The 25,131-nt window shown below is 39.6% G+C and overlaps 1 protein-coding gene across 3 annotated transcripts in view; it reads right to left on the bottom strand.

The window, feature by feature from the left end:
* Positions 1-1,533: 1,533 nt before the first annotated feature.
* The window catches only part of si:dkey-238d18.5 (myelin-associated glycoprotein), a 39,675-nt gene continuing 16,077 nt past the window's right edge, over positions 1,534-25,131 (bottom strand). For all 3 annotated transcript variants that reach the window (XM_067366358.1, XM_067366359.1, XM_067366357.1), the window contains 12 exons: positions 24,965-25,041; positions 24,738-24,864; positions 24,468-24,534; positions 23,668-24,036; positions 19,252-19,542; positions 17,902-18,156; positions 4,065-4,316; positions 3,611-3,874; positions 3,436-3,517; positions 3,238-3,321; positions 2,421-2,493; positions 1,534-2,109 (listed from right to left, as the gene is read on the bottom strand). In XM_067366358.1, coding sequence (XP_067222459.1) covers positions 2,044-2,109; positions 2,421-2,493; positions 3,238-3,321; positions 3,436-3,517; positions 3,611-3,874; positions 4,065-4,316; positions 17,902-18,156; positions 19,252-19,542; positions 23,668-24,036; positions 24,468-24,513 — 1,782 coding nt within the window. In that variant the 5' untranslated portion in view covers positions 24,514-24,534; positions 24,738-24,864; positions 24,965-25,041 and the 3' untranslated portion in view covers positions 1,534-2,043. The remainder of the gene's footprint in view (positions 2,110-2,420; positions 2,494-3,237; positions 3,322-3,435; positions 3,518-3,610; positions 3,875-4,064; positions 4,317-17,901; positions 18,157-19,251; positions 19,543-23,667; positions 24,037-24,467; positions 24,535-24,737; positions 24,865-24,964; positions 25,042-25,131) is intronic.

A 25,131-nucleotide genomic window follows, 5' to 3' on the forward strand; every position in this document is an offset into this window, starting at 1 on the left:
TCAGGAATTTGCTCTTTGTGGTGCTGAAGCGCACAGGAAATGTATGTGGCAACACAAACAGGATAATAGTGCAAGCCTGTTGTGAGCATTGAAGCATCTCTTTATGCTGAATTAACTGCTGACTCATTGAAGACGCACATTCGGGGAGAGCTGTGAAGCTCTCGTGAGATCGCAACCACCGCTGTCCGTGCTGTCACACCCACACCAGCTCGCAGAGGCCCCTTCCTGAAGAACAATTCCTCTGAGTAAACATTCTCAGTAAATCTGCAGAACAGGAACAACACATCCACTTGGCAGCGAAACTAAATATGCAACGCATCCTCTACTCGTTTATACCTGCGCTGCTGGGCAGAGCAGCTGGATGCAATTATTGCATGCCAATGTGCACTGGCTCGTTTTTTGTTACACTCAAAGTAGATTGGTCTCTCAAAGCGATCCCCAATTCGTCGGTCAGTTCCGATGTACTTCGAATGTGACCGACTGAAAGGGAACTAACTTTATGGATTTTGCAATTATACCACAATCAATAGGCCTACATAGCAAGATTTAGCTTTTTTACTGAAATATTATGTTCTCTTTGTTATGCATTTATCCTTTTTTTATTAATTATTCAATTTTTAAGACTGAATATTTTGAAAGAAAAAAAAAGTGCTTTTTTTCTGTGCTGTGATTTTTTTTTTTTACTTTTTTCACTTGAGTGTATATTGAAACAAACACGAAAAATCCTGTCATACTACACTAATGAAGTGCCTTTCATAGAAAAATGTGGACAGAAATCCCCCTGGCAGCCTTTGAACGAGTGTATCATTTCCTGTTTTGCACTTTGCTTTGAGACGCTTTATCATGTAGTGCTATATCTGATCATTCATCAGCAGACTGTGGAATAATCAGAAAACCCAGTTGAAATTTATCAAAGCATGTTTCCTGATTTTCCCAGGGGACCAAAATCCACACACTGCACCGTATTAGAACCCGAAATACAATATTGTTCTTGATTAATTTATTGTTTTTTTATAATAGATTCTGCAGATGAAAGTAGTCACACCGTAAGTATGCTAAATATAATGCAATCTTGCAGAGGTTTAATCAGTGGTATATAGATTTTTTTTTGCAACAAACATTTTGCAACAACCTATATTACTGTGGATTTGCATAGATGTTTGTTAATTTATGTATTGCTAATATTACACATTAGGATTTTTTGGTGTGATTTTTTTTTATTCACAGAGTTTAACAACAAAACTGAATTGGCCTCAGTAGTTAGTGTTTAATGGACTTGTATTCTTTAACTTTCATTATATGAGAAAAGATTTATGAAGCTTTCAGTTATTTTGGTATATAAAAAAAGAAGAAAAGGAAATGAAACTCATTTTTTAGTAAACAGAAGTGATCATTGGGAACTACATACATAGTCTGTGCCAGCTGTTGTAGAATTGAGGAATGTGATGCATGCCAACTGCATTTCACAAGCATGCTAGTGTCCAGTATACACTTGAAAATGCCGTATTTTACTTAGAAAAGAAAATGAATAAAAGCATTGCATTACATAGAATTGAACATAACAGGAAATCTTTAAAGTCAAATGCTGCTTGTTGCAGATTGCATAAAATGAGGAATTGGTTTAACTTTGTGTTTTATTTATTTATTTATTTCACACCCAAGCCAACCAATACTACAGAATATGAATATATTAATGCAATATTAACTTATTCTTCAATTATTACTGTGTTTCAAAGAGACATTTTTTTTTTTTTTTAAATCAAACTCATATTTACAAAAAATTACTACTGTAATTCTTGTACTTTTTGTCTGAACTAAACTAAACTTGCACTATATATTATGCATATAAAACATTTTGGCTTACAATACATGCAGTATATTCTTTATATATTAAAAGCTTTCTCCATTTTTTCTCAGTTGCAAGACATTTTGGCATTTAACATTTCCACGCATAATCATCAGTCATTAGTCAACATTATTATTTTGCCTTTTTTGGTCTTTCTCAGCCTCTGTCTTTTCTGGTAGGGCAACACATGTCTTTTGTTAAACATTAGCATAGACTGAGTCATCTTCCAAGGCGCAGTCAGATGGCAATGGTCTCACATCACACTAATTAAAAAAAAGCAAAATGTTACAGAGATCATAAATAAAAATAAATTACATTCACTAAATAGTCACTTTTAATTGTAATGTTTAGGCACATGCAGTGTTGTTTAAAGTCATGGCTGTTGCATGTAGGAATCTTTAATGTGTTGTTGTCAGTTCTAACAGCTAGCTGATGTGCAAACACAGAATCACAAAATAAACAACACCCCTATATATATCAGATGAACTGATGCACTTCTCAGAATCAGACTTCTGTGACATCAATAGTTGTGAAACATTGAAACGTTTTCTCACTGATGCAAAGTTGTACTTACCCCCCAGTTGTCATAAACACGACCTTCCGGGCAGTTTGTGTAAGCATCTTCATCGCTGCCTTTCTCTTCTTTACTGATTTGCAGAAAATGTCAGATACAAACCATTGGTAAGAGTTCAGATATATTATAGGGAACAAACTATGTAGAATGTTTGCAAAAGTTTGGAATCATTAAGATTTTCTATCATTTGCTACCAAGTCTGCATTTATTTTATCCAAAATATATGTTATACTATGAAATATAACAATTTAAAATAACTGTTTTATATTTAATATATTTTAAAGTCTATTTTAGTCCTGTTATGTAAAAGCTGAAATTTCAGCATCATTACTCCAATCTTCAGTGTCACATCCTTCAGAAATCATTCTAATTTGGTGTTCTAGAAACGTTTCTTATTACTATCAATGTTGAAAACAGTTGTACTGCTTCAGATTTTTGTGGAGACCAATTTTTTTTTTTTTTTTTTTTTTTTTTTTCAAAACATTTATTTGAAAAAGAAAACTTTTGTAACGTTATACCTGTCTTTACTGTCATTTTTGTTAAATTCAATGTGTCTTGGCTGAATAAAATTGTTAATTTCTTACAAAATCTAAAAATCTTTTGAATTGTAGTGCATCACAGTTTCTATATTAAGCAGCAAAAACTGTTTTCAACATTTATTATAATAAGTGAGCAGAAAATCATCATAATAGAATGATTTCTGAAGGATCATTTGACAGTGAAGACTGGAATAATGATGCTGAAAATGGAGACTTTTGAAAACATTAAAAAATCTTAGTGATCCCAAACTCTTGTCTAGTAGTGTATGTACATATACTTTTTATAATCAGACTTCTTTGGGGTTGTCTTCATTTCATTCTGTTCATTCTTCCTTACAGGCTGTTGTGTAGCTCTGTTCCCACTGCAAGACAAAGGTATTTTAAAGTTGCTAGAAAACAGAGGAGGAACAAAACATATGGAATAAGCCTGACTGATCAAGTCATTTAATGAGCTTAAAAGAGTTAGAGACCCTTACCAGTGTCTTCTCAAAGCATACACTAAAACGCCAACTGAAACAACCACAATAGCTGCTGCAACAGCAGTGTATATTATTATGCCTGTGAAAAGAAACATTTTTATTATTATTATTATTATTATTTGTATTAAAACAATGATTGTTTTAAAAAGACTGATGTGAATTAATTTCTCACCATTTTGAGGAGCTACCAAAGTTATGGAAGAGTTTCCCAAACTGTTACTGGCAAAGCACTGGACAGTATCAGGTAAACCCAGCCAATTCTGTACTGTAAATATGGTAAGAGACTCATTTTGTTTAATGCTGGAGCTGGGTAAGGTTCTTGAGGAATCTGGACCAAACCATTTGACTTCACTGGGAGGGTTGGAGTCCACAATACAGACACAGACTGTAAAACTTGCAAACTGGCAAGACGATTCATTTTTAATCTCAGGAGGATCTAAATGATAGATAGATAGATAGATAGATAGATAGATAGATAGATAGATAGATAGATAGATAGATAGATAGATAGATAGATAGATAGATAGATAGATAGATAGATAGATAGAATCATTACCAATGATCTACTTTCACTTACACTCATTTAAACACTGTTTGTTGAACATAGGCCCTTCACAAATACTTACACAATATATTAAGTTTCTGTGGACTAGAATGGTTTCTTCCCAATGAGTTGATGGCTGTACAGGAAATGGCCACAGTATGCCGAGACACTTTCACCAGTTTATAAGTGGGTTTCTTTCCTAGCAACGTCCCATTTAAGCTGAACCACTGGTAGCTGTTTGCAGGAGGGTTGCTGTTACTGGAGCAGGTCAGTTCTACAGAGTCATTCTCCTTCATGGATGGTTTAGTCTCCACGTTTACATTATATGGAGGATCTGATTGAGATAAATGTAGATTAAATGTCATTTTTGTGTCAACAATGGTTTGTTTTTGTCAAAAAAAAAAAAAAAAAAAAAAAAAAAAAAAAAATATATATATATATATATATATATATATATATATATATATATATATATATATATATAATGTATAAAACCCATGGGATCCACTCAAAATGTGTGATTTTAGAATAATATTGCGCCCTCTTTTATTATTTGCATTTGTATTTTTTTGATTGTCACCATTGTTGAGGTTTGTATGAGTGTTGATGTCTAAGTGTGTCTCAACTATTACACAAGAGGTTGTCAACGTTTGAATTTGTTATTTTAACGTATTCATTAATGCTTCAACTCCATAATTAAGTTATTACTGAAAGTACAGAAAAGCAGTTGTTTAAACCACTTTAATGCAGTCATTTGATTGCCATTAAAAGTGACATGTTGATCTGCCTTTTCATCAATCTCTTTATCAATGGAGAATAATTTTCTGAAAACACCTGCAATTGCTAAATGAGAAATAAACTAACAAGTCAAAGGTCAAGAGCCAAGCTAAAGCAAATACCGATGACCATAATGGTGACATCAAACAAAACATTTTCAACCAAACATCAACATCTAAACCTCTGTTAATTCTTGATAAGAACGTCTGTAGACGTATGACAAAAATAAAGTTTGTAATATATGAAGTTGGTAATGCTGTTTTTGGAGTTGTTTAATCATGCTCTGCTGAGATCTTGAGAGATTTAATATCTTAAAGGTCCCGTTGTTCGTGATCCCATGTTTCAAACTTTAGTTTGTGTAATGTTGTTGTTAGAGTATAAATAAAATCTGTAAAATTTTAAAGCTCAAAGTTCAATGCCAAGCGAGATATTTTATTTAACAGAAGTCGCCTACATTGAACGGCCAGTTTGGACTACATCCCTCTACTTCCTTCTTTAATGACGTCACTAAAACAGTTTTTTGACCTCCGCCCACAGGAATACACAAGAGTTGCGTTTGTAGAGTGTGTTTGTCGCCATGTCGTCGAAACGCTGTTATTTTCATCCCGCAGTCCAATCTCCGGGTCTGATTATGGCTCAAATTGATAGGGTAAAATTAAAGACATGTTTACAATAACACTGAGCGCATGCATCTCCACGTTATGGTAAGAGGCGTGACCTTTCCGGGCAAGGTTCGCTAAGCTGCTGTCGAATCACAACACTGGAACCGCTGGCACAATCAGAACTCGTTACGTATTTCTGAAGGAGGGACTTCATAGAACAAGGAAGTCATCAGCCCGTTTTTATGACAGTGGAAACAGCGGTATACAGATAAGTAAATTATGTGGAAAATACGGTGTTTTTTTACACGCGAAACATGAACACATGTTATATTGCACACTATTAACACAATCAAAGCTTCAAAAAACCACGAAAAACGGGACCTTTAATTTATTTGCAGTTGATTTTATCGGCTGTGGTTGAAAGTTAGTTGTAGTTTCTGTTCTTTTTGTTTCTCTTTCCTTCAATCATTCTGTTCGTTAACAGCAGGTGTTCGATTTTTTGAAAGAATGCTTCAGAAACATCATATTAAGCTTAAAATGATGATATTATTAAAGTTAAAGAAAATAAAAATGCAGATATAAAATGGCATGTATATGACATGAGAGATGGTAGTAAGAAACGGTAGTGCAAATAACTCACAATGACAGTAAAGTGCAAGTGAACTGTAGTGCAAATAAACATATTTATGAAATAGACATTCTCAACTATATTTTTTGAATGTAAAAGAAAAAAAAAAAACAAACACAGAAAAAATACACATCTATTGGTGTGGCCAAGAACTGGAACACCCATAGAGTGTGCATCTCAATCAGCTAGCTAGTTCAGTAGTCAGGGCACTGATCAGGGAGCCACATTCAATTACTTCCTCTTCGTCGTCTTGGTGTCAATGTGTGCTCGTTTTGTGCTTTGGCGCCACCAAGTCATGTTTTACTGTAACTTCAGAAGCTCCATGCACATGAACAAAAGCACCAATCTCATTGGTTGGCCAGTTTTTAAAGTGGCGCGTCAAACCCCCCAAAAAATAAAAATTTAATTAAAAAAATTACGCTTTTACGCCTGCCATTTTTTCCGCATCTGTGTGCACAGTCATGTTGGCCTCCTTTGTTTAGTCACAAGGCGTTAAATGTCTGTGATAATCGCGCGCGATATTCGTCCCGGTGTGTACTGGCCTTAAACCTTTAAAAAACGTTCCTCTAACATTAAGAAAACTGGATATTTTAACATTTCCATAACCAAAGCAGAATATTTGGAAAATGTCTAGGTTACTAATGTAACCCCCGTTCCCTGAAAGTGAAAATTGAGATAATGCGTCAGAACAACTGATGAATTGGGATCTTGCCTGAGGCAATTCCCATTGGCAAGTGAGATTTGCATCACAAGCCACTCTCGATTTCTCTCGATATAAGGCAGCATTCAGATACTCACATTAAGTTTTCCGCTGAGTAGCCAAGTTGGGGGCTACAGGATTTGTGGTGATGGGACGTAATGTCTCCACAACACATGGGCATTTAGTCTAGTACAGAGGCTGACCAACCAGGCATTACACGCAAATACTAACCGTTCCCTTCTGCTGGCCTCCATAGCAGACAAAGAGCTGTTCTGAGGTTCTGCAGTCACATACAAAGTAGGGCACAAACTGGACACAGCAATGCAAGGGCTGGGTCTACCTCTTTCAGGGGCAGCGCTTGCAAGTTCACCATCTAATCCCTGAAAGGAGTGGTGGGAACTTTGAGCATGTGTCCAGGCTGGGGTCTGAGGGAAACATGAGAGCCAGCCAGCCCAAATTCCAGGAATGGACTGAAAATGCCGAAAATGACTGAAAATGCTCTTAATAGAAGTGAGCACAGTCAGGAGCCCTGTCTTTAGAGAGGATTTTAATCTCTGCTGACTGCAGAGGCTCTCCCATTAAGAATAGAGAGAGATCCCAGCAGTGTTAATTTCGTTAACGAAAAACTATGACGAAAAGTGTTCGTTGATGACTGTTTTTTCCATGTCTAAGACTTGACGATGAGAGATGACACCAATGTCATTTAATGATAATGTGACTAAAACAACACATGCAATATCGTTGATAAAATAAAGACGAGACTGAAATGTGGCTAAAAGACTAAAAAGTTTACCAAAACCACTCTTTTGAAAAAAAAAAATTATTTAATAAAGGAGACAAAACAGCACAGACTGTTTTTACGAGCGTCCATGCTTACGGTTGCCAGATTTCCAGAATTGAAACCCCCTATCAGAGCTTTTCTGTTAACCCTTTGAGCGGTACGGTCCCACATATGGGATTTTGAACGTTCAGCAACGTCACATAACAGCCAGATTCAATCTGTGCTTTCGCGCTTTGGCTGTGAGACGGACGCGCGCGGACAGGGCTTGTCATATATCACAACTATGCAGTGTTTTCAGCCACATAATGTTTTTTTTTTTTTTTTAAGGTTTCACACATTTAAAAAAGCATAAGCAGTAAAACAATACATTTAGAGTTTATAAAATAACACACTGATGTCAGACATCAGTGGAAGCAGCAATAACAGTGAATTAGAATATAATTTGCCGACATATTCATATTCATATTAGACACAATGGGCCTAAGTAACTATAAAGTTTACTCTATTATTCTTCCAGTTCACCAGCAACTTACTTGCATATATTTCAGGAGGAAATTATGAATTTATGAACTGCGGGGCAAACTAAGATGGCGGCACCCATCTCGCATTATAGAAGATAAAGATAATTTATAAAGGTTTTTAAATGACAAAACACACTCACTTACACATATTTGAGAATCAGAATATCAGATAGTTGATGACATGGTAAGCAAGTTTATGAATATTTTAAATAAAAAAAGGAAAAACAAAATAATAGCGACCCATCTGTCATACAGTGTTATTGTTGCTGCATTCAGCATACGTCATGCACTACACATCGCCATGGAAACATTAAGGGCAAACGTTCTAAGATAACGGTGGCCTTAAAAAACTCACTCTGAGGGGTCAGTTAGAATATTCTAAACTCACGCTCAAAAGGGTTAAAATAACGTTTTAATGTTTGCAGTCAGGCAATCTCTTTACACTGAGGACGAAGCGCAGATGATCTGAAAACACAGACAAGTAAGCTGGAGTTCAGTGATCTTCATTTCAGATTTTCTACTTGAATTAAAGTGTCATTCAGTTGGTCTATATTGTGCTGCTCGTTTTCTGACTAAATCTGTGAACAAAGTGTAGGCTGATATCCAGCAGTGGTTCTCAAACTGACATACGCAAACAAAATATAAGTTTTGCCTTACATTTTATTGAACTCTAACTTAAAATAACATAAAAACTGAGCATGTGTTTCTAACAGGTAAAATGCAGTAAATACACGACATTCAGTCAAATTACTTCATCTTTCACTGTCAAAACTGACTCCATCCATGCCAGAAAATCGCGCTACATTAGTGCTGTTCACGACAATATACCTTTGTGAAAGTGGGGATTTAGCACTTACTAGCATGAAGAACAAATATAGACACAGACTACATATTGATTTAAGATTAAAACTATTGGATTATTGGATTCAACCTCCTGATGCCTCTCAGGAACATGATGACCAAGTCATGTTTTGACCAGAGACTTACCATCTACAGCATTGTGATGTGCAGCAATTGTGGCAACATACATTTTTAGGGTGGAGGGAAACAGCCTTCGACCCAACCCGTCTTGTATGAAAGAACGCACGACATTGATCGGACATCTACAGGGGGGGGTCTTCCTTGTGGAAAGAACACCTATCAATGAAGAGGGGGCTCTTGCTGAAGTGATTTTGTCAACTACCACTGGAGGTAGGCCACTTGAATCCTTTGCGTCCCATCCAGAGACCACATGTGGAGGTTCCAGAAATCTTGACATGGGTGCCATATTGTGCCCCATCCCTGAGAAAGAAGGCCCTTCCTCGGGGGAATTTGAGGGGGAGGGGCTGTCGTGAGGAGCATCAGATCTGAAAACCAGGACTGGGTGGGCCAGTATGGCATAACCATCAAGACCTGCTCCTTGCCCTTCCTCACCTTGCACAGTGACTGTGTGAGCAGGCTGACTCGGGGAAACTCAGGGGCCAGCTGTGTGCCAGTGTATCCATGCCAAGGGTTCTCCCGGTCAGGGAATAAAACAACTGGCAGCGGGTTGTCTCTGGGGGACATAAACAGGTCAAGCTGAGTGACCTCAAAGCATTCCCAAAACAGCTGGACCATCTGAGAGTGGAGTCTCCACTCTTCCCTGGATGTGTACTATCGTGAGAGCTCTGAAGAGAGTATGGGCAGGCTCTCACGGCAAGTGCACGGCAGCAGAGATTAATCTTGACAGCACTCGCAAGGAAATGGATACATATTCTAATTTACCAATGTTACACAATTTAAACATTATTTATTTGAGTTACTAAAACAATCTTTGTCATAGAATAAACTTGTTTGTTCACAGTTCGAACGCTCTTGTTTCCATTTGTTTAATTTCAAGATCTGAGGCGAATTATCCATTGTTGCTTTTAGTACAGCTACAAAGTTGTGTAAGACTTGATTTTCCTGCTGAGACAAAAGCTGAGATCAAGCACCCTGCAATAAAGCTATAAAACTCATCTGGAGAGAAGATCTACACTGCCTTGCCCAAACTCTCCTCACTCATCTATGCAACGTTCCCCCCCACACACCCTCCTTCCTTTCCCCCTGACTCAAGTCACTGAAAGTTCTCCATGAATGCATATTCTATGAATGATGTATCTTGTGTATCTATTGTTTTTTTCCCTTTTCATCTTTGGTATCATTTTAAATGTCTCAGTGTGGTTGGTAAAATGGTCTCAATTTCACAGCAGTCACTGGTATTATGAGGACGATTGTAAACTAAAGAGAATTCTGTCCTCCTTTTGGGTGGTGTCTCTTCAAGATATCTGATAACCCACTCCTCTCCCCTCAAAACAGGTGTTGGTGTAGTAAATATTTACAATCCTTTTGTTCTGGTCTGGATGTTTAAGGGAAAGTGCAAAGCTGTCATGTGGGACATTCTGCAACCAGTACCCTCAGTGATGGGTGAATTATTAGAAATATTAATCTACTACTGTATGCAATTCTTACTTTCAGAGCAATTGATGTTATGTATTTATTATTTCTGAACTGGCTTCTAATTGTTCAAATGTGTAATTGGTATGACATATTTTTACCTGAAAAATAAATGTTATTCTTGATTTATTCTGCATTTATTCTTAAATCATTATTTCTAGTAGACTATTGCGAGTTTGGTATTACTGCAAGTCAGTGTCCAGAATAGATCATACAGGAAGTCTCAATGAAAGGAGAATGGAGCACATCATCTGAGATCTTTTCGATTTCTGTCTATTGGCGCCTTAGTAAGTTGCAGTTTCCATTAATATACAAAACTATGCTTTTTGTTACAAGTGAGCAGAGTGCAACTGACTTAAAGGTAGATATTTACCCTGCATACTCTGTGTAAGAAGCAACTGGCGTGTTTGTGATCATGGAAGTACATAAGGCTGATGTAACTTCCTGTGCGATACCGAGTCCATAATGAACGAATAATTGAAAATATAAGGTAATCAGAAAATTCAAAGATCTAAATTAATACATAACCAGTGATTAATTTCTAATTGGAAACACAATCTAAGAGTAATAATCATTTGAAATATGAGTCAGATTAAACAAGCAATTAAAGTAAAAATTGAAGCTTAATTCTAAAAATGAAAGTGAACTTCACAGGGGTGCTGAAAAGACATACACACATTACCTTCACCCAGGCTGTCGGATTTTTTAAATTTTTTGGGCCGATGTGGGGTTCTTACAGTTGGGAGCACAAAAAATACAAACCCGAGTGGGACACTTTACAAATTGTGAATAAAAAAGGAATGCCATAATTTACAAATGTCATAAACTTATATTTTATTCACAATAGAATATAGATAACATATCAAATGTTGAAAGTGAGACATTTTGAAATGTCATGCCAAATATTGGCTCATTTTGGATTTCATGAGAGCTACACATTCCAAAAAAGTTGGGACAGTTAAATGTACACACAAAGAACAGCTGGAGGACCAATTTGCAACTTATTAGGTCAATTGGCAACATGATTGGGTATAAAAAAGAGCCTATCAGAGTGGCAGTGTCTCTCAGAGACGGGCAGAGGATCACCAATTCCCCCAATGCTGCGGCGAAAAATAGTGGAGCAATATCAGAAAGGAGTTTCTCAGAGAAAAATTGCAAAGAGTTTGAAGTTATAATCATCTACAGTGCATAATATCATCCAAAGATTCAGAGAATCTGGAACAATCTCTATGCATAAGGGTCAAGGCCGGAAAACCATACTGGATGCCAGTGATCTTCGGGCCCTTAGACGGCACTGCATCACATACAGGAATGATACTGTAATGGAAATCACAACATGGGCTCAGGAATACTTCCAGAGGGGAGGGCACGGTGGGTCGGTGGCACGGTGAACACAATTCACCGTGCCATTCGCCGTTACCGGCTAAAACTCTATAGGTCAAAAAAGAAGCCGTATCTAAACATGATCCAGAAGCGCAGGCGTTTTCTCTGGGCCAAGGCTCATTTAAAATGGACTGTGGCAAAGTGGAAAACTGTTCTTTGGTCAGACAAATCAAAATTTGAAGTTCTTTTTGGAAAACTGAGACACTATGTCATCCGGACTAAAGAGGACAAGGACAACCCAAGATGTTATCAGCGCTCAGTTCAGAAGCCTGCATCTGTGATGGTATGGGTTTGCATTAGTGCATGTGGCACGGGCAGCTTACATATCTGGAAAGGCACCATCAATTCTGAAAGGTATATCCAAGTTCTAGAACAACATAATGCTCCCATCCAATGTCGAAGACCTTGCATTTTCCAACATGACAATGCCAGACCTGGATGCCAGACCTCAATTACAACATCATGGCTGCGTAGAAGAAGGATCCGGGTACTGAAATGGCCAGCCTGCAGTCCAGATCTTTCACCCATAGAAAACATTTGGCGCATCATAAAGAGGAAGATGCGACAAAGAAGACCTAAATTGAGCAACTAGAAGCCTGTATTAGATAAGAATGGGACAACATTCCTATTCCTAAACTTGAGCAACTTGTCTCCTCAGTCCCCAGACGTTTGCAGACTGTTATAAAAAGAAGAGGGGATGCCACACAGTGGTAAACATGGCCTTGTCCCAACTTTTTTGAGATGTGTTGATGCCATGAAATTTAAAATCAACTTATTTTCCTTAAAATGATACATTTTCTCAGTTTAAACATTTGATATGTCATCTATGTTGTATTCTGAATAAAATATTGACATTTGAAACTTCCATATCATTGCATTCTGTTTTTATTCCCAACTTTTTTGGAATCGGGTTTGTATTCAAAGTCACATTACATGCTTTTAACATTAAATAAAGCACATAAACATTACCTGAGATCATTATTGGCATACTCTGTGGTGTTATTCCAGCCACAATGTCACAGGAAATCAGAAACCATTTCTAAAATAGTGTGCCGCTGTCATGTCTGGTTAAGACACAGTGTAAAGGCATGGTGACACTTCCAGCTTCATGCAGTTCAGGCGGCGCCCATCGCGCATATGGCTTAACTAACATGATTGTTATAAAGGTGTTTAAACAGCAAAACACATCCACTTGCACGTATTTGGCAATCGGAATATTAGATATTTCATGCTATAGTTAACAAATCTGTGAATATTTTGAAAAAAAAAAGGAAAAATTAAATGAAAGCAGATCATCATTCATACAGTGCTGCGGTGTGTCACGTAACAAGCAATGACGCGTCGCCATGGAAACCATAAAGTAATATGTTCTAAATAACGGTCGCTTTAAAAAACTCACGCTGGGGGGTCAGCCAGAATATTTTAAACTTACATGCGAAAGGGTTAATTTCAACGGAGAGCTGCTGTTTTTTTGGTGACACAAGCAAGAGAGACCATTGGCAACTGCATTGGGCTTGCCAGAAAAGCGACAAAGTTAAGATCAGTTCAACTTTATGCAAATTAAGTTCGACTTTTTGGAGCAATATAGCAACCTCACTGCTAGCCACTGGTGACACTGGTAGTGTGTATGCACCTTAAGAACAAAAATGTGTTAGCTGGGTACTGAACGTCTCAGTTACGCCAGAAGTGAATGGGATGAATTGGGATATCGCATGAGAGCCCTACCACCTTTGAGTGTATACTAAACGAGCCAATAGACAATGGCGTGCTAGCTTTGCGTCACATGCACCGCCTCACAGCTAGGATATAAATGTGGAAATGGGTGCACCCGCACTCTGTTTTCCGTTGGGGAGATGAGCATGTGGCGCATGCTCAGCGGTGGCACAGGAACTTTCTCCTTCAGGGAACAAGGGTTACATACGTAACCAAGATGTTCTCTTTCATTTGGTCACATTTGACGTATGTCAGAAGTGAACCGATGAACTGGGATCCCTTATAAAACGCCATAGTTACTGACCCATTTCAGCACCAGGCATAAGCCTCCGCATCCCCCCGCACCTTGGGGCAGAAGATAGGACCAGGCTTACGCTACGCAGCGACAGATACTCCACAATGTCTGAAGCCGCAAGGGGTGGTCTATGAACTTAACAGGGTTCACCAAAGGGGAACTTACTGAAGCAATTAGGCACACTTATCCACTCAGAGAGGGGAATGGTGCAGCAAGCTGACAAAAGAACGGGGGCTCCTGCCGTTACTGGCCACTCTGGGTGAGCATGCTGGAAGCAACCGGTTGTACACGGAGGAAATAAAATCTAGCAAACGTGTTGAGTGTCGCCCAGCCCGCAGCTCTACATATATCTGTCAGTGAGGCACCATGCACCAGCGCCCAGGAAAAAGCTACTCCTCTAGTGGAGTGGGCTCTCAACCCGAACAGGCAAGGCACGCCTTGGGACTGATATGCCAAGGCAATCGCATCCACTATTAAGTGGGCCATCCTCTGTTTGGAGACAGCCTTTTCCTTCCCTTCTTGGCCTCCATAACAAACGAAGAGCAGAGGTCCTAAAGCTTCGCTTTCTGTCCACGTAAAGGCACAAAGTGCGGAAGGGACAGAGCAAAGCCAGGGCTGGGTCTGCCTGCTCCGAAGGACAGCTCTTGCAGGTTCACTACCTGATCTCTAAAAAGAGTGGTAGGAACCATGGGCACATATCCGGGCTGGGGTCTCAGGATAATGTGAGAGTCAGCCGGACCGAATTCTAGGCACGATTCGTCAAACCAAAAATGCATGCAGGTCCCCTATCCTCTTTATAGAGGCCAATGCAACCAGGAGAACTGTCTTAAGGGACAGAGTTTTCAACTCAGCTGATTGCAAAGGCTTGAAGGGTGGTCCAAGGAGAGCTTTAAGCACCAGGGACAAGTCCCGTCAGGAACCTGATGATCAGGTCATGCTTCCCCAGAGACTTGCCTTCAACTGCATCGTGAAGTGCAGCTATAGCGGCATCATACACTTTGAGGGTGGAGGGAGACAGCCTTCACTCCAATACCGTCCTGCAGGAAAGAAAACACTGTCCTGATCGAGGGTGCCAGAGGGTGCCCTGTCTTTGAGTCAGAAGATCCTTCCTCAGAGGAATGGGCCAAGGAGGTGTTGTCGCAAGGAGCATGAGTTCTGGAGACCAAGTCCGGTTGTACCAGTACGGCACAACTAGCAAGATCTGCTCCTCAGCCAATGTCAGTGCAAGAAGGCTCACTGGGGGAAACACATACTTGCGAAGGCCCCGGGGCCAGCTGTGTGCCAATGCATCTGTGCCAAGGGTCCCCTCAGCCAGGGAGTAAAACAACTGGCAATGGGTCGAGTCCAGGGCAGCAAACAGATCCACCTGTGCGGTCCTGAAGTGACGGCATATCAGCTGCACCACCTGGGGATGGAGTCTCCCTTCTCCCGGATGTGGAGGGTTCTGTGAGAGCTCGCTGGCTGCATGGTTGACTACGCCTGGGATGTGAATGGCACAAAGCGACCTCAGATGCTTCTGACAACATTGAAGGAGGCGGCGGGCAAGTTGCAACATGCGACGGACCGCCCTGTAGACCGCCCTGGTGATTGATGTACGCAACGGTAGCAGTGTTGTCCATATGGACAAGTACATGCTTGCTTAGTAACAGCTGTTTGAAGGAGCCAAGACGTACTGCTAACAACTCAAGGCAGTTGATATGCCACTGCAGTTGGGGCCCCGTCCACAGACCCAAGATTGCATGTCTGTTGTATGTGGCCCCCCAGCTAATGGTGAGGCAACTGTGGAGACCCCATCTTGGGACTCGGCCGTGAAGCCAGTGCTGAAGTAGCCTCATATGAAGCAATCTGAGCAGCACAACTGTGGCTGTAGATGCCACACCTTCTTCTCTCAGAAGAACAATGGCCACCTCTGTGACTTTAGTGAAGACACAAGATGACAGGGCCAGCCCGAAGGGTTGATACACAGATGTACTCGTCCTTTAGGTCAACCACTGCAAACCAATCTTGGGGATGGGTACATTGAAAAATGCACTTCTGCATCAGTATCTTGAATGGCAGCCTGTGAAGGGACCGATTCAAGACTCACAGGTCCAAGATTGGCCGTAACCCACCGCCTTTCTTGGGTATGTAGAACCCTGACTTCATATCGGCTAGAGGGACTGGCACTATTGTGTCATTCGCCAGCAGAACTGCAATCTCCACCTGATGCACAGGTCTCCTGCACATGGGTGAACAAGATGCCCTGAAGACTAGGGGACGCCGGATGAACTGAATCGCAGTTCAGGGCGAATTGTGCGGATGAGCCAGCGAGACAGGCTGGTAAGCGGTAACCAGGCACCCAGACTCTGAGCAAGCAGGACCAATAGCACAACAGATGTACCCGCAGTGGGGCAGCAAGGTGAAACACAGGAATTCTGACTCAGATGGCAGCGTGGCCCAAAGTGAGGTCTGAGTGCTGGAAGCAACCTGGTTCCACAGAGGGGCAGGAGGTGTGTGAAACGGCGTGGAGGTGTACTCATTGTGGCTTGCACACACACACTGCTGCCGGCTGGTGATATGAGAGTTGGCTGAGGGTGGCCAGGCTGGGTGGAGGAAGCAGCAGTCCGTTGGGGCAGGATGTGCCAGATCCCCTCTGTCTGTTTCTGTGCACTGAGAACTGTTGGGCAAAGCTCTCAACCACATTGCCAAACAGGCCAACCTGGGAAATGGGGGAGTCCAGGAACCAATGTTTATCGGTCTTCCTCATATCAGCCATGTTTAGCCATAGGTGGCACTCCTGGACCACAAGTGTGGTCATCCTGACCAATGGAGCATAGCATCACTTTAGTTGGTCAGAGAACGAGGTCAGTGGTGGTGCGCAGCTCGCCCAGGACATGTTGGTCAGGACCACCCTGGGGCATGTACATGAGTTCTTTGGCATGATAGACCTGTAACAGGGCACAGTTGCCCTGCCATCCAGGGTGTTGAAGGCGGAAAAAGCACCAGACCGGCTTCGGACAGAAAAAGGTGTCTTCCACGATCTGACCACCTCTTCATGCACCTCCAGGAAGAATGGTACCAGGGCGGAGCGCTGGGGCAAGCCCGTCCCTCTGGGTAGCCTGGGAGAGCATAGCCATCAGGCTCTGGATCAGGCTCAGGCAACGCTATTCTCCCAGAAGGAGGCAACGCAGCCAAGTTTTCATCTCCAGAGGACTCAATCTCACCTTTCGATGCCGTGATCGACATCTGATAATCAGCGGGTGCAGCAAAGGAAATGGTTGGACGCTCATGGGAGGGACCAGCGCGATGGAAGCACCACAGGTTGCAATGTGTGTGAGGGTTGAGGGGCCCACAGAGATTGAATCGGTGGGGAAGTCCTGACCATAATCCTCAGGTCATCCGTTCTATTCGCTGAAGTAGCGCTGAGGTAAGTAAGCTTGGACATTAACATTGCGATCCCACAATGAGAACATGAACTATCCACAAACACTGCTTCAGTGTGCTGAACATTCAAACACGTGATGCAGCGACTGTGACCATCAGCTGGTTTCAGGGAAAGACCGCATCCAGCAGGGAAAGACCAGAATGACATCTTGAAACAGACGCACATATGCTAGTTGCTCTTTTAGAAGGAAATGAAAATGCTCTTATGATGCGATGAAGTGCACAGGGGAACAACCGCGGTGCTGCTGCAAGAGATAATACAGCCTGCAGAGTGCACTCACTGACTCTAAAAGAAGTTCTTTTAGCAGGCACAGAAGGAGATCTTTTTAGGAATAAACACACTGCTTGGTTCCATAGTGAAAGACTGTGTGCAGTGCACCCATTTCCGCATTTATACTTGAGCTGCGGGGCGGTGCACATGATGCTAAGCTTGCAAGCCAATGTCCATTGGCTCGTTTAGTATACACTTGAAGGTGATAGGGCTCTCAATTGATATCCCAATTTGTTGGATCACTTCTGACATACGTCGAATGTGACCGACTGAAAGGGAACCTGGAATATTCCTTTTAGAATGAAAAAAAAAAATAAAAAATGTGTGACAATAATTATTGTTCACATTAAATTCAAAGAGTCAGTACTTACATAGCACGTTAATTTTCTGTGGACTAGAACTGTTTTTTCCCAGTGTGTTAATGGCTGTACAGGAAATTGCCTCAGTATGCCGAGACACTCTCTCCAATTTATAAGTGGGTCCCTCTCCTAGCAGCGTTGCATTTAAGCTGAACCACTGGTAGCTGTTTGCAGGAGGGTTGCTTTTACTGGAGCAGGTCAGTTCTACAGAGTCATTCTCCTTCACTGAGGGTGGTTTAGTCTCCACACTTACATCATAGGGGGGATCTGATTGAGATAAAATGTTGATAAAATGTTATGTCAACAACTGTTTGTTCCTTCAATTCATTTAGTTTTATTCAGAGGTCCAAACTGAGCAAAAATATTCAATATGGCCAGAGAGTAAGAAGAAATCCTTTATAACAGAAGACTAATTAGATAAAATGCATATAAATATAATTTGTCACTGTATTTCCCAATAATGTCTTATTGAGATGATATTTCAATGCTTAGTTTTAGCATTGAATCTCTACTGTTAAAAAGTAGATTATTATTTATTTATTTATTTATTTATTTATTTATTTATTTATTTATTTATTTTCCAGCAGTTTTGTTCCTGGTGATAATTTAGAGATCTTAGAAATTTGACTATTAAAAATTATAATACAATTAGGCGTTATAGGGTTAAGTTCTTATGCATTTTAGTGATTCTCAACCAGTTGTCTGGGATCCACCAGGGAGTCTTAGCAAACTTCCAACGTGGCTGCAGGATGACTTACAATTATTGAAATTATGCTTATTCTTATTATTAATAATTGTATATTTAGACAATAATTATTAAATTAATAAATTTAATTATAGACATAGGTCTGAAATTTTTCATATTTTTTCCTCAGATATATATATATATATATATATATATATATATATATATATATATATATATATATATATATATATATATATAGTTTTATTATAATACATTTATTGTAATAAAATTGTTTTATTGAAGAAAATGCAATTCTTCTGCAATCACAAAATGAACTGTGGTTAATTATTTAGCATATTGAAGCTTACACTTAGTTTTCTTTCTTTACACCTTAAAAGTTAAAACAAACACCATTGTCCTTCGACTGTTGCATTGGATTGAGGGGCTTTATAGTCAAAATGTTTGAGAACCACTGTCCTAAAACTACTAACTAGTGCTGTCAAATATATCATTCATGATTTGCAGACACAAACACACACACACATTTATGTTAGATGTGATTAATTGCGTTTAATTGATTTTACAGTACTACAATCAACAGCATACAAAAACAAACAAACATTTAAATTAGCATCTGATCATTTATTTGTCTTAAACTCATATAGAAGACTTACATTTAACTTCAAGCCTTTTGAAGCCAGTCACTGTCTTCCCTCTAAACTCTGCAGAACAGCTGAGTTTTTTATCATGGTCTTCTCTAGAAGGAGTGAAGGTAAGGTTGTAAGATGTAAGCTTCCATTGACCATGATTTTGCGGCTGTGACGGATTGGAGTGCTTGCCATTGTGGCTCCAGGTGACACGAGGCAGGTCTGACGGACAGGAATGTAACACAGTGCAGGTAGCAACCACCAAATTCCCTGATGTAACTTCATCTTTCACAGAGACAGTAGGTTGTTCTGGGGACTCTGGTGAAGACATGTGCCGATAAGGTAATACAATATATCACAATAATGAGCATCCACTCTATTGTTATCATGGGCACTTCAAAATACCATGGATAGTTCTTTATTATGAATTATTATTTTTATTATGAATTTTAAAAATACTTTTCCATCAATCAAATAAAATTTACAAAACTGCATGTGTGATGCATCAAAGAGGCATGAACACTCTGATGTAGGCAAAACAAAGCCAACAAGGATGAGACGGACTGAATGAAAATGCACATTCTCTGCATCCGAAATCACATACTGTCAGACTATGTACTACATTTGAATTTGAATTTATGGTTACACTTTATTTTTGCCTTTGTTACACTGTTATTATACATTTAAGTACTGAGTAATATTAAGTAACTACATGTACTTACTCTAGGGTTAGGATTAAGGTTTGGTTTAGGGTGAGCTGCATGTAATTATGCATAAATTATATAATTATATAATTTTTTATTATATTATAGTATTTTATTTTATTATAGTTATATAAATATTTAGTATTATAGTATATAAATATTTTTAAATATATAGTATATAAATATTTTTTATTATAGTTTTACTTTCATTTTGTTCTTTGTTTATTTTATATTAAAGTTATGTTGAACATTCGCCGGTTTCCGCCTCCTTTTTCCCGTACATACAAACTACGTTACATTGGTGCCGAAATCCGGGAGGAAGGAGGGACATGCTGTTGGAGAGACCTCGCTGCTGAGGGGGATCGCGGTGCTAGGAGGTTGGGCAGTGTGTGAATACCGTGAGTGACTGCCCGAGGAGGTGGTGCTGGAGCAATTTATCAACAGGTGGGACGGAGAGCTCGCTGCTGTGCTCCTGGGACGAGGTGGGGTGGCTGCCGTCCAAGAGGGAGCGGAGGAGTCACCGCCGTGGGCCGGAGCCTGCTGCCGTCCGCCATGAAGGGGAGGAGCAGAGAACGGGGGACTCACTGCCAGCTGCCCTCAGCTGGAGGAGCCATTGTAGGGGGCAGCGGAGGATCGAGCCGGCCACCAAGTGTCCAGTACCATCACATGGCACCACGAGAAAGAGCCTCTCGGCTGGCTGAGGAACGAGCGGCAGCGTGTCTGGGAACCGTACCAAGAATTTTTTTTCTCCTCTCTTCCCTCTCTCGTTCTGTCACTCCCTGTGCTTCCGTCCCCTTTCCTCTCGTCCTGTCTGTCCTTACCCCCAGGTGCTGCGGCCGCTGACACAGGCTCCGAGGGGAGTAGAGCGCAGTCTCGTGGGTACCCCCGGCCTGCGAGGGGTGACGGGGGTATGTGACGAGCAGGGCGAGCGGGAGCCATGAGGGAACAGCTCGAATTTCTCACGGAGGAGGTACAGAAGCATAAAAGGAGGAGCGATGACATTGAAGGACGAGAGAGGACCAGGCCTGGACTTTATTTTACAGTTTGTTATGTTTATGTGGCCGGCAGTTGTCCGTGAGGAACTGCCAGCATTTTACTTTCGTTTTGTTCTTTGTTTTTTTTATATTACATTTATGTTGAATGTTCGCCAGTACCCGCCTCCTTCTTCCCGTGCATACAAGCTATGTTACAGACCGTTAAAACGATGATCTAGTATGAATGTAGGTAGTATAAATGAATTTCAGATGTACTGCTTTTGCCATGTTGTCCTGTGACCTACCAGCGTCAGTTGCATAGCTTCACTGCCATTTATAAATCCTCCCCGTGACCTCATAGGATAGTAAAGTGTCCATCGAATGCACACTTTAAAATCTTGCCGGAAGTAATAAGTCATCCGGGGACTTTTTGTTTGTGTTTTGTTGGTGTTTTTTGCACACTACATAGTAGGAAAATATTAAATTTTGGACACAGCTATTCACACACTGACAATATACATTATGCCGCATAGCAATAATGCAGCCATTACCCTGGAAACCCTAGTAAACAAAGCAGGCTGCGCTATTTTCAGTTTCTGGGGCCGTATTCACAGAACATTTTATCTTACCACTAAGAGTTCTCCAAAATATCAGTAAAAAGTTCTTAGCTAAGAGTTCTCTCTTAAAACCTATTTGCAAATATGCTGAGACAAACTTTTACTAAGGAAAAGAGAGTAGTCTTAAGCTAAGAGTAAGGGCAGAGTTGACCCCATAGCTATGGATGATGTCAACTATGCCCACAGTGATTGGCTGATAGGTCTCTGTCAGTGATTCACTCATAGAGATATTATAGAATGGGATATCATGTGGCCATATTCAAATAAAGATTTGAAAATAAAAATGTTGCCATATTCAAATACAGATTTTAGGCTAAGTGTCACTAATTAAACAAGTATACGTTCAGCTAATTGTCAGCTGCTTACATGTCTACATCTCAAAAGACTGCAGAATTCAAGTGATGAATTATATTTTATAAACAAAGTTTGGGAGGAGCATGTTCAAACATTCTATCTAATCAGCTTGAGAGGAGGAATATATATTGGCTACACAGCTAACTCGCATACCTCAACATTTTCAGCAGCTCTCCGCCACCCTGACTCCTCACTCTAGGCTGGCTCCTATTCCCAGGCTACGGGGGATTACTCTGGGTTTGGGCTAAATTCCGAGCTCAGAGCTTCTCCTCGGACAGCACAACAAATATGCTTATTTTACTCGTTTACTCTATTTGATCATTTGTACGTGTGAACTTGTGAAAACAACTGCCACAGGTTACTGGACATTATTTTCTTATTTATTTATTTATTTATTTATCAAAGATTTATTTTTGGTGTTTTTGCCTTTTTATTATGATAGGACAGTGAGTAGACAGGAAGCAAGTGGAAGAAAGGGGGGACAGGATCAGGAAAGGTCCACAAGCTGGAACACAAACTCGGGTCACCCGAGCTGCCCACAAGGCTATCGCCACAGACAATGGGACATTAATGTTTTATTCTCAATAATTCAATACATTTTGAATTACATAAATTAACCTTTATGTTGTCATCACATGAAATCTAGAAATCAAAATTTATGAAGAAAAGTCTCAGCACCCAAGACTCTACCATCAATTGTCTCAATGTTGTACAGTGTCTTAGGGCAGATTGCTGAGGCGGGTTGCCAGCAACAGCCATTTTATGATTGTTTGTGATTTGGTATTAGTGACTTAGGAGTCCTCTTGACTACTCCTCCTAACTTTTCACAGATTTAGGAGCTAGTTTTAGCACTAAAATGCTTTGTGAAATACTCTTTGAGCAAAAATTTAGGAGTCCTAAATTTAGGAATGACACATCCATTATTTTTAATAGTTTGTCCTAAATCGGCAAGTTAGGAGCTACTTTTAGTCTTAAAGGGGCTCTATGTAAGAATGAGAGGTAGTGGTTGAAATGGGTACTGCAGTTCAAATTCAAAATATTGTTCATCCCGCCCCTCCTCCTCAGACTCGACACTCTCGCAGGATGCCCGTTTGAGGACGCGACGGCAGCGACTTTGGACGGCAAGGTGACTTACACACTGTAAAATAATTAGCTGATTTATTGATTTATGATGAGTTGATATCGTGTTTTAATATGCTCCCGTTTATAGAGATTTTTAGATAGATGCTGAGGCTCTTTAGGTTAGGTAGAATCTGCAATCTCTGACCCAGTTTGTTCACTGCCGTCCATGGCTGCAATTTGCTGCATGTGTTTTCCGGCAACTGGCAACCCGGGGTGGCGAAATACTATTGGGTAAATTGGCAATGTGCGGTCTTGCACAGACGAAAACAAAAACAGAAATTCTGACACGGAATGCACATTTTAAAGTAAAATAACTGGCTGTAGCAATGGTTTTCAGAGAAACGAGTATGTGAACTGAGCATGTTTAATAAATATCTGCAAACATATTATGGGATTTTTATGCTTTAATACAGTCAAAAACTTACATAGAGCCCCTTTAATATGTGTTGTGAAAATGGCCCCTGAACAGTATTTAAATGTTTTAAACAGCCATTCAGATTTTTGTATTTTTAGGTGTTTATCACATCACCAAATACTTAAAGACTTAATAGACTATTTATTTTCAAACATTTGTTTACACTTTTTTAACATTTTAATATGGAATAGAACATCTATTGACATAAAATGTTCTCTGATTTCATTGAACCATTTCATTGAACAAATTTCTCTTACCTTTTACTGTTATGGAAACTTTATTCTCCGTATAGGTGTACTTGTCCAAATTTCCAATCTCAATCCGGAACATGAATGGCCCAGTGTCACTGCTACGCAGAGAGCTGATTTTCAAAGAACATGTGTTTTGATGCAAATCACCAGTGAGGCTAGTACGACCTTTGAATAATTCACTGATTTTTGAGGTGTCTGTATGGTATACAGGTGTTGACTCATAATTCCCTGTGTACCACACTCCTGTAAAACTTGTGTATGTCTTTCCTTTTGCTGGGTAGCTGAACTTACAAGGAATCACCACACAAGTGCCAGACAAACCCACCACTGATGTAGGCACTTCAATGCTCCATTTGTCAGCATTAGCAGGTGACACTTAAAGAATAAAAGTAAAAGAAATTATATAATTTTATATTTTTTAATTATATTATTTTATTTTTCTTATGACAATTTAGTGACCAATGAAAATATTTAATCTAATCTAAATTTAAACTTTTTTTTTTTTTTTTTTTTTGCAATGATCATTGTGGCTTAGTGTGACTCTAAATTCTTTTCCTCCCCTAGACTATCATCTTGGTACATAGTTTCTTTCCCATAGATGAGTAAACTATAATTCCTTTGTCTGAGGAATGACTCATTTTACTTTATTTTTAATACTGCATGGTCTAAGATCTGAGAAAATTAACTCAGAATTAAAGAGTTTTATAGTGTAAAATTCACTAAAACTGGACAAAACATTGATTGTTTACAACATAAAAGCAGCTGTCACACATGATATCCTTTTTATCTAGTTTCATTTTACTAACCTGTGAGCCAGAAAAAGAGTGACAATAAACAGCTACAAAAAACCATCTCTGCATCAAAGTTCAGCACCTGGGAATAAATGGAATAAATGTGGTCATCATTTACAGCTAGTGCCATTACTAATAACCACTTGTTTTAGAATCTCAGTTTACATTTTTGAACATTGTTTAATTTCACTGTTTAAGGAGCACAGTGCAACATTTGCAATTTGCATTGCTGTTAGACATTTAAATAGTCCCTGTGTAAGTACAAAATTAAATATTGTCACTTACTTTATGTTGAGGCCTCAAACAGTGCCCAAGTTCATCATAAGAAGACTGGTGCACTAAATAGCTTCCTTGCTGCTATATTTGGTGGAGTGTGACACTTGTGATCCTTTGTTCACTTCCTCTTTTAACCCTTTCATGCACAAATTATTAAATCACTAAGTAACATTTTTTAAAATGTTGGTTTTTACTTTTAAACAAGTGAAAAATCATGCCAATAACCTTTTTCTCACCAATATATTTTATTTTGAGGGAGTGGACACCATGCATCAACGGTATAAAAAGTGATTCAATAGAATGAATGCTTGGTCTGGGGAAAAAAAAAACATTTTAAAACATCCATGTTTTTAAAACATTTACTAAGAACAAATGTATGAATACAAATAAGAAGACTTCAGAT

This window comes from Chanodichthys erythropterus, chromosome 17, assembly GCF_024489055.1.
Source record: "Chanodichthys erythropterus isolate Z2021 chromosome 17, ASM2448905v1, whole genome shotgun sequence".
Taxonomy (NCBI): Eukaryota; Metazoa; Chordata; class Actinopteri; order Cypriniformes; family Xenocyprididae; genus Chanodichthys; species Chanodichthys erythropterus.